At 40.0% G+C, this 13,389-nt stretch overlaps 1 protein-coding gene across 2 annotated transcripts in view; it reads left to right on the top strand.

Annotated features, from left to right (window-relative positions):
- Window positions 1-11,414, top strand: part of DAAM1 (dishevelled associated activator of morphogenesis 1) — a 229,885-nt gene extending 218,471 nt beyond the window's left edge. Inside the window, exons 23-25 of one of the 2 annotated variants that reach the window (XM_006864597.1) lie at window positions 4,406-4,537; window positions 9,120-9,290; window positions 10,831-11,414. In XM_006864597.1, the coding sequence (XP_006864659.1) occupies window positions 4,406-4,537; window positions 9,120-9,290; window positions 10,831-11,040 (513 nt within the window). In that variant the 3' untranslated portion in view covers window positions 11,041-11,414. The remainder of the gene's footprint in view (window positions 1-4,405; window positions 4,538-9,119; window positions 9,291-10,830) is intronic. The other variant, XM_006864598.1, reaches the window with a different exon arrangement.
- Window positions 11,415-13,389: the final 1,975 nt, after the last annotated feature.

Genomic DNA, 13,389 nt, shown 5'->3' with positions numbered 1-13,389 from the left:
CTGTCTTAGGCGGTCAGTGCGAATTCCTCAGTTTTACCCCTCATCGAAACTCATTGCAGCATGGCAATGGCTCTGTCTTAGGTTGCTGAGGTTCCATGTGATCCTTACCCATCTCTGGCCACATGTCCGCCATCCGAGGAAGGCAGGGAGGGAGGAGATCGGCTGGGGATCATAAGAATCTTTTAACCAGACTCATCTTTTAACTAGACCCATCTAGACAAGATGAAAACTACTCAGTGGGGACTCTTTCTTGCCCCCACACTCTTAAACTCCCTCTTGAAAGTTTGTAAGCCAGTCACTTCATGCCTTTATCACCCCATCATTTTAGGTAGCCAATGTCTAAGTTGCCTGTCCCTATCTAACCTGTGTACAAAGGGGATAGCATTGATAACTTGATGTGAAGACTCCTTCCATCTCTGTTGGTATTTTGAGCTAGTACATCCATGAGCACAGGTCAAGTTCATCAAATTGTAGCAATTTACCCTTGTTTCCTTTATCAAAAAAGTTTTTTAATCTTCCTCTAGTTGAGTTCTGATTATCAAGCCATTGAAGCTAGGTCAAATGGGTATTATCTGCAAGTTTGGGTGTTCTTGTGCATCTCTCCTCACATCATATATCAGCTTGATGCTTCACTCTCAGCTCTAGCCCTCCATGACTATGTCCTTGCCCATGGGCTCAGGTGTTCCCAGGTCTCACCACACTTTGGACCAACCAGCCCTTCCTCTTCCCTCTTTCATCTCTAGGTCAACGGGCATCTGGAACATGGTGAACTCAGCCCATTTCTTCATTGCTGCCTTTCTCCCTCTTCCACTCACCAGTAGACCAATGTGGTCTCCAGCAAACTTACATACCTGCTCATGTGTTCCCTTTGAGTTTCAGTCTTAGAAGGGACTTGATTGCTTGCCTTGATGGCTTCCCAGAAAACAGCTTGCTTATTCTTGTAGTAGCCAGTCACACTGCCGTTTTTGTTTTGGGTTTTTCCTGATGATCTTTCTTTGAAGACGTATCTTCTGTTGCTCTAGCTGCACAATGTTCTTTTTTGGGCAGATCAGCAGTTTTACATTCAACAAATCACATACTTTGCTTCATTACAATGATTATTTTCCCTTCCATGTACCATCAGTTAACAGTCTTTCTCTCGATTCACTTTAGCTCTTTTTTTTTTTTAAACACTCGGGAATATATAATAATTTACACCACCAAAGGGTACATTCTGCAAGTCTGCCTCCTGGCCGCCATCTCTTAGTCCCTCTCTTTCCATGAATCTAGAGTCCTCAGCTGCTCCCTCTCTCCATGTCCCCATCTCTGCCTCCATCTCTGGTGTCACTGCTTCTCTGGATAGGTCTCACATTCCATTGTGCTCTTCTCCCTTGATGATCCTAGGATACTTTGTTTCTGGACTGTACGATTAACCACTCCCCTGTTTTTGTTACAAAACTTCTACCTTTACAATTGTGACAGTTGCAATTAGTCATGATAACAGTTACTCACTACTGAATCATAAGAATCTTATCCCCATCTCTTTTAACCAGATCCATCTAGACAAGATGAAAACTAATCAGTGGGGACTCTTTCTTTCTCCCCACACTATTAAACTAAGCTCTCCCTTGAAACCTTGTAAGCCAGTCACTTTAAAAAAAAAAAAAAAAAGAAGAAGAAGATTGAGTCAGACTAGATAATCTTCAAGGATTGTTTTGGTCCTTATTCTATTAATAGTAAGATGTTCGCTTTCAGTTAAGTGCTGAGCCTTCTCTTTTGTCCTTAAAAGCCAGCCCTCTGAGAAATATTTATTGAGCATACTCTTGAATGTACTCAAGCCAAGGGGTCATAATGCTTCAGAATCTTTGCCCACAGTGATTACAAAAATGCCTTGAGGAAAAAGGAAGGATAAGTACAGTCTAGAAGATTGTGGAATGACCGATGTGTATTGGAGAAAATTTTCCCTCTGGAAGAAATTAACTGTGTGCCGTGACCTAAAAGGATAAGCTAAGCATGGGTATGTAGGGAGACTGTTGCAGGTGTAGGAGACCCACTGTGCCCAGGCCTCAGAGAAAGGAAAGCCAGTCAGGCTACTGGAGGCCGAAAGGGCTCAGGGAAGTTGGACCTGACTCTCTCCACACATTGCCATGTGGGTACTGACAGACGCTGCTGCCCTCAAAGAAGAGGGCCAGGGAATGAGGACTACATGGCAGACGGAGAGCGTCTAAGAAGCTGTGTTCTGGCTGTTGGTGAGGGAGATTGGTTTGCAGGCAACTTGGAAAACTGCCCCTCCATTAGGTATCTTTCGGTGTCCTTGAGCGTTTCTCAATTATGCCACGAGGACTTCCCATCTTTTCTGTTTAATCGCACAACTTTCCTTTCGAAAACAGATCGTTTACCTCTAATAAAACAGTGTCCAATATTTTCTATTTGTTTTCATCAAATTGGGTGCATGTGAGTTTCATTTCCTTTTTTGGCTATGTTAGAAACAAAAAGATGAACTAATTGCATGGACTATTTCTCTCCCAGCCCCAGTGGGCCCAGAGATGGTGATGTGAGTACATAGGGTCATCCTCCAGGGCTTTCTGAGGCCAGGCTAGATAAGGACAGTGTGGAGTGAGGCTTGTTTTATGACCTTCTCTCTCTCTTGCCATTTCCTCCCGGTGGAAACTTTCTTGATACTATCGTGGCAGTTCCGGCAACCCTAAAGCCTGCTAATGAATGCTCTGACCCTGTATCCGGGCAGCTTGTTCAGAGCACAGCCTGAGAGGGGCCCATGGCAGTTCTATGTTTCTGGTTAATTAAAGGTTATGTTGCTGAAGTGTCTTCAGTTCCTTTGCCGTTTGCACAGTCTGCATAGGGAAGGGACTATAGAAGCCCCAGTGGCAGCTTAAATATCAAGGTGTGGACTTGGGAAGAAACACTGGAAGGCACTCCTTGGCCTGTCCAAACTTGCATCTATTCTAATTATGGTTTGCACAGATCGAGATCTTATTTGAAGGTATCAAAGATGGAATTCTTAGGAAATTATACATGAGTAAAAGACTTTGAAATTAATTTCACATCTCCACATCCCCCACATACACTCCAGGCCAAAATACTAGAATCCTGACCATTCTTCCTTCCAGAACAGACTGCATCATTTACAAGAGATCCCCCTCTGTCATTTCATTTGGTTCTACTGAGGAAATGGACATTGCCCTCCTTTTACAAGTGAAGAAACTGAGGCCCAGAGCAACTTGCCTAAAAACCTAATTAGTGCAAGAGTGAGTCAGCCCATAGCCTGTGACCCCTACACTCCTGACAGTGTCTCTGCAGGTACAGAAAAAAATTCGTGAGATCCAGTTTCAGTCGATGGTACACAGCGTGGTGGTTACTGAGACTCTGGAGTCAGACAGGCCTACGTTTAAATTCTGTCTCTGTCACTTACCAACTACTGAACTCTGGGCAAAGATTGTTATCCCTCTTAACCTCAGTTAAAGGATCCCTGGTGGTAGAGTGAGGCAAACACGGACTGCTAGTCACAAGGTCGATAGTTCAAACCTATTCACCGCTCCTCAGGAGAAAGATAAGACTGTCTGTTCCAGCAAAAATTTCCCGTCTCAGAAACCCTCTGGAGCCGTTTAATCTGTCCTACCGGGTTGCTGTGAGTCAAAATTGATTTGACAGCAGTGGGTTTTAAACCTCAGCTTTTGTGTCTGTAAAAATGGGGACAAAAATACCTATTTTGTAGACTTTTTTGTGGGAAATACGTAAGAAGGCACAGTCGGAAATAGTTTAAGCTAATTACTGAAAGCAGAGTTGAATCATCTGTGTGCTCATCACTTGTAATGAAATTATAGATAAATAACATGAGACTAACACCCCTCCCTACCTGTTCACAAAAACGGAGTGATATGGACAAGAAGAAAACGGTCAGATGCTTATGGTGGTAAAGACAACAGTAGAAATTCCTCTGACTATGGCTTAGGAAATAAATAGAACTTGACTAGAGAAAAAGGAGAAAACAAGGCACCAGAATTCTGAGCACAGAGTATGGGCAATCAGTCTCTTATTTTCACTCAACAAATCCTTTAAGTTCAGTTTGTCCAACCCAAGCCCCCTGCATTAGTTGTTTAACTTCTTCATTTAATAATTTTGTCCAAATGCTAATCCACTTACTGTCTAAAGCCAGATGCTATGAGAAATCACACTGATCAAGTACTCAGTGACTGGCTAAATTGCTGTTTGCAAATATGTACAAGTTTGTGCACTTAGTAGTGCTAAGAGGAAGGGCAGTGGGAAGCTAGCATGCTATGAAGTGTTTTGGAGGAGCTTTCCATGTCTTTGCCATCGAGATTTATTAGACTTGAGGCATATGGACTATGTGACAAGGTGCGCCTGTATTTGAAGCCTATGATGACATTGCCCATTTCCTGTGTTGAAGGAGCTGGAATATCAGAAATCTCAGTCCCCGCAACCCGGAGACAAGTTTGTGTCTGTTGTCAGCCAGTTCATCACAGTAGCCAGCTTCAGCTTCTCTGATGTAGAAGACCTTTTAGCAGAAGCGAAAGATTTGGTAAGTTTCTCCATTGGATGCTGAGTGTTGTTTGACATGGCTTGTCTCTAGTTGTACTTTCCAGTTTTTTTAATGTGTGGGGAAACAGCAGGAATGGGATCCAAACATCACAGTGCAGGAAATAAAGTCACAGATAATTGTTTTCCAAATTGCATCACATAGGTATATTTCTATTTTCGGGAAATACACCTACATCATACAATTGAATTGATCAATTGAAACAGACCTTTCTGATCTGATTGGCCTATGTTGTCTTTAGATTAGCAATACCACAAAGGATCTATATGGTATAGAGCCAGTAGATGCTTTGCCAGTTTTCCCTTGACAACTGGCCAAGTAGTTACTTGAGTGAAGTATTTATCCCTGGGAACCAGAATAGATTCTGAAAACCAAGAACAGACTGAAATGAGAGCTCAGGTGTGACTTAACCCTTATGCCCCTGTGCCTCTGGGTAATCCTTAGAGGGCAGGGTACTCAACTTCTCTGACTCCTTTAATCTGCAGCAGAACTTATCAAACAGCATGCACTTGAATCCACAGCCTCATTATAAGAGCCATATTTTTTAAGAAGTCATTTCTTTTTAGGATTATTACAATTTTCAATTTTTATTTCCCTGTCAAGGTAAATTTTCTTTGGCTCATAATCAAGACCCTTACATTCTTTCTCTTTCTATCTACTGTTCTCATTCACTATTGTTCTCTGTTTTCACCAATTCTCATCCTAGGCCAGTTCCTCTTCCAAATACATACACATTATATACATGCCCAGGTATACATTCTCCTGCTCATTGTTTATAAATTAGATAGATAGATAGATAGATAGATAGATAGATAGATAGATAGATAGATAGAGGTGGTGGTGATGTGCCGTGGAGTCAGTTCCAACTGATAGCAACCCTGCACAGGGTTTCTGAGGATGTAAATCTTTACGGGAGCAGAAAGCCTCACCTTTCTCCTGCAGAACTGCTGGTAGTTTTGAACTGCCGACCTTGAGGTTAGCAGCCCGATTCATAACCATTACGCTACCAGAGCTGTATATATATATATATATATATATACATACATACAGGAGCTCTGGTAGCGTAGTGGTTACGAATCGGGCTGCGAACCTTAAGGTCAGCGGTTCGAAACTACCAGCCGCTCCGCGGGAGAAAGATGAGGCTTTCTACTCCCGTAAAGATTTACACCCTCGGAAACCCTGTACAGGGTCGCTATGGGTCGGAACCGACTCGACGGCAATTAACAACAACATACATACATACATCCACTGAATTGTTCTCAATGTTTTACTTATTTGGAAATATTCTGCTAGAAAACAGGTCTTTAGAGAAAACCAGCATTTGTCACATGCCACAGAAAAATGCAGCAGCTTTCTCTGCTGATATCATAAGCTAATTTCTAAGCATTCTGGTATGAACAAAATTGCAATAGGCTACAACTGAATCTCTAAAACACACAAATTTGTGCTCTTCAGGCCATCCCAAATGATCTTTTTATCTAGGAATTCTAGTAATGATGAAGTCATGTGTATTTTAGTTTTAGAAATTTAAAGAAAACTAGGCTCAGACTAAAGTTCTCATGCTAAAAGAGTAAATCTTGTGATTTATTTATTTGCAATCAGAAATTAACGATAAATTTGATTCTTACAAAAGTATCTGAGCACCATATTGCCGGGGGGGGGGGGGAGTCTATTCCTTTACCAAGTATTTACTCTACTTCAAATTGGTAAGTCATACAGACACATGGGTGGGAGACACAAAACATAACTGACAATGAAGTTCTGAACCATGGTTGCTAACAAAATTTGTACAACTGTGCAAAACTTTTGTCTCTTTTGACTTTTGTACAGTGGGAGAAGCCCCGTAAATATATTTCTGGATTCCTGTGCATTATTTGGAAGTTGCATTTCTTGCAATGATTCCATTGAATACTGCATTTTCAGGAACTAGTCCTAGTGTGGCGCTGTGGGTCAGTGTGTTGGACTGCAAGGTCAGTTTGAACCTCTAGGTTAGCGGTTCAAGCTTACCAGCTGCTCTTCAGAAACCCACCCTATACATGGTTTCTGTGAGTCAGAATCAACTCAATGGCAGTTAGCAACCACTACAAATACATTGTGTGCATCTGTCAAGGGCTCTCAAAGGTGCTGCAGAGTCCAGAAGGGAAGATGTGGCCCACATAATCTTACCCCAGAGCCCAGCTCGTAATCCACGGCACTACCAGTGCTCCGTGTGTGTGTCTCTGTGTGTGTGTGTATTGTTTTAATAATGATTGTTGTAAACATTTCCTTAAAGCTAGATGATATTGTTGTTAAGTGTCGTTGAGTTGGTTCTGACTCACAGAAATCTGGTATAGGGTTTCTAAGGAGTGGCTGGTGGAGTTGAACTCCCAACCTTGCAGTTAGTGGTCCTGTGCTTATCCTACAGCACCACACCAGCACTCCAAAGCTAGATAGTATGACTGAAATCGTAGAAAAACTTAGTAATATTTTTAAAAGGCAAGCAATACAGAAAAAATAAAAGCAGTGAGGAACCTGAGGTAAGGGCAAGGACTGCTTCACTGTCTCATGGTATAAATATTAAGAAACTGTAAAACATAGGCATTTTTTGAGTAGTTGAGTAGAGGAAAGAGAATTTATTTACCTTTGAAGCTAGGAACACAATCCTTAGTAGCCTAGAAGTCATGGCATCAGGTCCTTATGTTGTAGTTGTTATGTGCCGTGGAGTCGGTTCCGACTCATAGCTACCCTGTACAGGGTTTCCGAGGCTGTTAATCTTTACGGGAGCAGACCGCCTCATCTTTCTCCCACAGAACAGCTCATAGTTTTGAACTGCTGACCCTGAGGTTAGCAACCCGATTCGTAACCACTACGCTACCAGAGCTCCTTTGAGTCCTTATAGAAGAAAGTATAATTCTGACAAATGGTTTAACAGGCATCGAACACTGACATAGCAGATTACACATTGAGCTGCTAACTGCAATGTCAGCAGTTCGAAACCACCATGTTCCTTGGGAGTAAGATGAGGTTTTCTGCTCCTGTAAAGATTCACAGCTTCAGAAACCTTATTATAGGGTTGCTGTGAACCTCATATGCATGTGAAAGCTGAACAATGAAGAAGGAAGACCGTAGAAGAATTGATGCTTTTGAGTTATGGTGTTGGAGGAGAATATTGAAAGTGCCATGGGCTGCCAAAAGAACCAATAGATCTGTGTTGGAAGAAGTGCAGTTAGAGTGCTCCTTGGAGGCCAGGATGGCCAAACTTCATCTCTCATACTTTGGACATATTGTCAGGAGGGACCAATCGCTGGAGAAGGATATCATGTTTGGTAAGGTGGAGGGTCAGAGAAGGAGAAGAAGACCCCCAGCGAGATGAACTGGCAAAGTGGCAGCATCAGTAGGCTCAAGTGTGGCAATGATATGAAGTTGGCACAGGATCGGGCAGTGTTTCATTCTGCTGTGCATAAGATCACTATGAGTCAGTATTGACTCGATGGCACCTAACAACAATAACAACATGAATCAGAACTGATGCGATGGCATACAACAACAGTATTAAGGTGGTTGGTTGGTTTTCAACAGCTAGAGCCAACTAGGAGCCCTTTTGGGGCTGTAGGATAAGCACTGGACTATGAACCACAAGGTAGGCAGTTTGAATCCACCAGGTGCCCCTCAGGAGAAAGATGAGACTTTCTGCTCCCGAAAAGATTTACAGCCTCAGAAACCCTATACAGGGTCACTGTGAGTTAGAATCAACTCAGTGGGAATGGGCTTGGCTCTTTCATATGTAACTTACCTTTATATTATATGATATGTATGGTCTGTAGGTGATAAATCAAGATATAAAAGCATAAGCAGATTATTTTAAGTTATTATATAAACCATTCAAAAAATTTGAAAACAAAAATAAAACTAAAAAGAGCCTAAATATTGTTTTATTTGATTTGTAAAAATTCTCTAATAATATTATTGTTGGTATTTTTTTTAAAGATTTTGCATTGAAAGATTTTATTGAAAAAGGCAGGTTCAAATAAACTTGTATCCTCAGGCATAAAATTTAAGTTACATTAAAGATATCCAAACTAGTTATTGCCTCCTATTCAAGGCCCAGGAAATATCATAATAAGCTCAGCATCTTTTATGACTAGAAAAAGCAACTAAAAAACTCTGGCTCCCATTTGCTTTCAATATTGACCATATGGCACTAATGCATGATATTAAATTACTTCAAAGAAAAGTTAAAAGTACAAGTTTCCCTACCCCTACTGAGTTTGCTGTTAGTTTTATGTCTTGGGGGGCTCTGCCCTGCAGTCTTTTACTTCCTTGTTTTTACTACTGTTTAGTTAATAAAAAACCACAGGTGAGAATTGTAGGTGTTAAGCTGAAATGAGGTGGGCAGGAGCAGATTGTTTCAAAAGATGGAGGAGCATTAAGCTTAGTACTTTAAAAACAATCACTAGACCTGTTCAGCAGCAGCAATAAATATAGGCTCACTTGAAATCCATCAAACTATATTTGACTCAGTTTAAACCTTAGCCTTTCTAAATCCCTTGGAACCCTGAACTTCTGAAAACTTTTCTTTTTCTAGTTTGCTAAAGCAGTGAAGCACTTTGGGGAAGAGGCTGGCAAAATACAGCCAGATGAGTTCTTTGGCATTTTTGATCAGTTTCTTCAAGCTGTGTCAGAAGCCAAACAAGAGAATGAGAACATGAGAAAGAGGAAAGAGGAGGAAGAACGCCGAGCTCGAATGGAAGCTCAGGTAAGAGAATAATGAATCGGTCAGTTGCATCCTCCTGATAGTTCTGTGGCTACAATGACTTAGCTTTTAGACAATAACCTGATTGTTGGCAAAACCACTGATGGTAGAAAGACTCTCTAGAATGTTGCTGGGAGATTAATTGGTATAAAACTTCTCTTGGACAATTTGACACTATATGTCATAGGATAATTACTGGACTGCTAACTGCAAATTCGACAGTTCAAACCCACTGGACACCCCACAGGAAAAAGATGGTGCTGTCTGCTTATGCAAAGATGTACAGTCCTAGAAACCCTATATTGGGTCTCTATGAGTCAGAATCACCTTGATAACAGTGGGCTTGGGATATACAGAACCTTAATAACTGTATCCATCTCATGATCTAGATAGAATACCTTTTTATCGAAGTTATACTAAGGCAATATTCATACATTTGCACAAAACCCTAAATAGAAGAATGTTCAGAGCAGCATTCTTTATAATCACCTCAAAGTTATTATTGGAACAACCTTAAATGTTTACCAATAGGTGTTAATTATAAATGATATATATAATCGCTACATAGTGAAATATTGATCCAATTATTAAAAGTCATGTCTTAGAATATTTAATGATAACAGAAAGTTTATCTGTGTGAGTTTTTTTTTTTTTAAGTATAAATATAGGGTAATATTGGGGGGATGTACCCCAAAAGATTCACAGTGACTTGGAGTGAAGGATGTTCTTTACCCCTCATTTGTTTATCTGTGTGATCTAAATTTTCTATAGTGCATGTGTATTGCTGGATGTTTAATAACATCAACTCTTTTGTAATCCAATTCCAGGTGCCTACAGTAAATACAGGCTGGGCCTTTGATGACAGGCGAGAGGCTTGATTATCATTTGCTTTGGTCTCTCTGTTCTGTAAAAGAAACCAGCATTTGGGTCTATTTAATAGGAATAACTTTTTCTTACTTCATTATGGAAAATACACCTTGCCTCAATTGTTCTTTATTAACAAGAATACCAAGAGGTTTACCTAATATCTAGATGGTGTGGGTCTGATCACACAGCAATAATAAATTTTAACTTTTTACTGTGACTTGGATGATGGTTCACAGAGCAAATCAGATTTCCATTCAACAATCTACGTACATCTTTGCTTCTTGTCCCTGATTGTAAGACCCACAATGTAGCGTCACTTATTTGATTTCTCCCCCATGTTTCCAATGTCCATTTTACCTTCTTTCCTAACCTTTCCTGCCTTCTGAACTTTGTCCTTGGGCAAATGCTACTCTTTTGATTTCAAATGGTTAATTATGCTAAGGAATGCATACCTCCTAACATTATTGTTCACCTTGTAGATCTGTTTATTATTTGGCTGAAAATTAGTCGTGGCGCAGGGGAGTTTCCCCATGGTTCTCTGCTTCTACAGTGAGACACACACAGCCTGTGTGTGACTGACTTGTTGTCGTATCTTACACAGTTCACTTCCACTGAAAACAAAATGAACCATTTGGACAGTTCTGTAACATCAGTTTGGACCTTTGTCTATTTGCAGCTCAAAGAACAACGTGAAAGGGAACGTAAGATGAGAAAGGCAAAAGAGAATGGTGAAGAAAGTGGAGAGTTTGATGACCTGGTTTCAGCTTTGCGCTCAGGAGAAGTCTTTGACAAAGACCTCTCAAAACTGAAACGGAATCGTAAACGCATTACCAACCAGATGACGGACAGTAGCCGGGAGAGACCAGTCACAAAACTTAATTTCTAATTTTCCTTGAACACTTTTGTAGAACGCTCATTAGCAGCTCTTTGAAATGACTAGGATGTTTCATTATACTGCCTTGCGATCCAAACAGTGGCAATCCCTCCTTCCATCTTGTGAGTGACTATGTGTGTATGTGTATGTTGTGTGAGTGTGTGTATAAAATGTATATAGAAGTCTGAGTGTTGTCTGGAGACCTAGATGGTTTAAAAAAAAAAAAAAAAAAAAATTCTATGTTAATGTATGTGCTCAGAAACCCTTCGTATGCATTCATATTGAGTGTGACCATTTTCTTTCCCTGGACCGCCATGACTTTTCAGAAGCACAATAATATCTCCTGAAGAGATGACAGAGACATTCCCAAGAGGAAATGAAAAACATGCTTCAGAATTATTTTCACTGGTGGAACTGGTGTTGGAAAAAATAGAGATTTAAAATCATTTTGGACTGTTCACTGGGCGCTGCTGATGCATCACATCAGTGAGCAATAGCACCAGCGAGATATCTAGCCTTGGTGTGGGGATACAGTGTGGAAATGTTTATGAAGAACACCTTGTACACAGTCTGAACTGTATTGAATGTCAGTCCAGATCTTTTATATATTTAAAACTCAAACATCATTGTTCTTTTTTCCCTTAATCTCATTGAGTCCTTAGCCAAGTGCTCTTGATTTCTTTAAATTGCTTTTTGGAAAGAACACTGTTTATCGAAATGCAATCTAGGCACCTGTTAAAGAACAGGATTGCCCAGAATGTGCTTGCTGTTCTAACAATATAGATCTGTAAACTTGCAAAATAAAATTTCCTACCCAAGGTTAAAAAGGAGAAATCCTCTGAAGGGAAAACAATTATTAAAAGGGTTTTTCTTTTTCTTTTTAAATGGGGGTGTTTTGTTGTTGTTGTTTTCTTTTTTGGTCATTTCGATTTTTTGTTCTGTAGGACAAACTGCATCTTCTGTAAATATGGGCCTGGACTAAAGGACACTTAGTAAATGCACAAAATATCAGTAACACCCACAGAGATGCCAAGATATCCCTACTTATCTCGATGTAAATTTAAAGTGGTTTGCTGTTTATATGTTGTCATTTTAAATTGTGTGTCAGTAAAGCTACCTGTAATATTTCAGTCCAAAAAATAAAGCACTCAGGGAGAAATAAAGAAAAACAATGAACATTAGCAAATCAACATAGATGCTTACCATTAACCTACCAACTCTTAATATCCTTAAATTATATGATATATGAAGAGGACTGTTACCTTTTTTTGTTTTGTTTTGCTTTATTTATTTGTAATGGGGGAGGGGGCTGAGGGTTTTCTCTTTTATTTCCATCGATCCTGTTGTGGTTGGGTTTCCTGTGGAGAGAGTAGTTTGTCCTGTTGCACTAAAACATTATTTACTCACTAAATTGAGTCAATTAACAAATATTTATTGAACACCTACTATGTGCCAGGCATAGTAGGGCTGCAATAGTAAGCAAGACAGAGTCCCTGCCCCCAAGGAGCTTATGCACCAATAGGGGCTACTAAGGGATGAATAGAATACCAATGTGCTCACTGTACAGGAATCATGCTATTTAAAAATCATTTGTATAAACTATAATGCTTAGCATAGATGGAGACGTATCTGTGCTATTTGAAAGCTGTGAAATAGTACTCTACAAGTTGTCAAGAGCTGTGGTTTTACATTTTTTTCCTCATTGCCAACTTAGCGACTTTCTACACATTAAATGAAAGTAAATGACTCTAGCAAATAAAACAGTCATCAATGCAAAGCAGAGAGGCCAAGCTCTCCAACTTCTATTGTCCAAGGTCTGCAAATGCACACTGTTACAGGTGCAAATCGAGACTTGACTCAAAAGGACTTGGCAATGATGAGAAGAAGTGGGATAAATATATTGGTGGCTTCGTCGATTCCTTAACTAAAGTGCCTCTCTTTGTATTTTTTTCTATTTGTGGCAGGAAAAAAAAAAAAAATTGGTCTGGCTCAATTTGGAAGTATATTTTGAAACTGGCTTTGTTTTACAGTATAAGGAATGGACAAGTGGAGGACGAGTCAAAAGAAGGAGCAAGTTTGTTCAGCATATCCCTCTTGCCCTTTTCATTCATCCTCATTTTGAAATGGTCATCCTGGTAGGCCTCCTTTGCCATTTCCTCTTTTGGTTTCTTTCCCCAAAAGCTGTGTGCAGGTAATTCCGTGTGCCATTGTTGAAAAAAACACATTTTTTTAAACTACTTTTTAGATCGGTGCTGGTGTAAGTAGCCACTTTTCACTCTTGGGTGTGTATTTTAACATTTTTGTTGGTTTATTTTTTTTTAAATTAATGCCAAAAAGAAAAAGCATTATAATTTGTAAACT

Source organism: Chrysochloris asiatica, unplaced genomic scaffold (genome assembly GCF_000296735.1).
Source record: "Chrysochloris asiatica unplaced genomic scaffold, ChrAsi1.0 scaffold00067, whole genome shotgun sequence".
NCBI classification, from domain to species: Eukaryota; Metazoa; Chordata; class Mammalia; order Afrosoricida; family Chrysochloridae; genus Chrysochloris; species Chrysochloris asiatica.
Note: the sequence above shows the minus strand (reverse complement) of the source record. Positions and strands in the feature narration are given on the sequence as shown.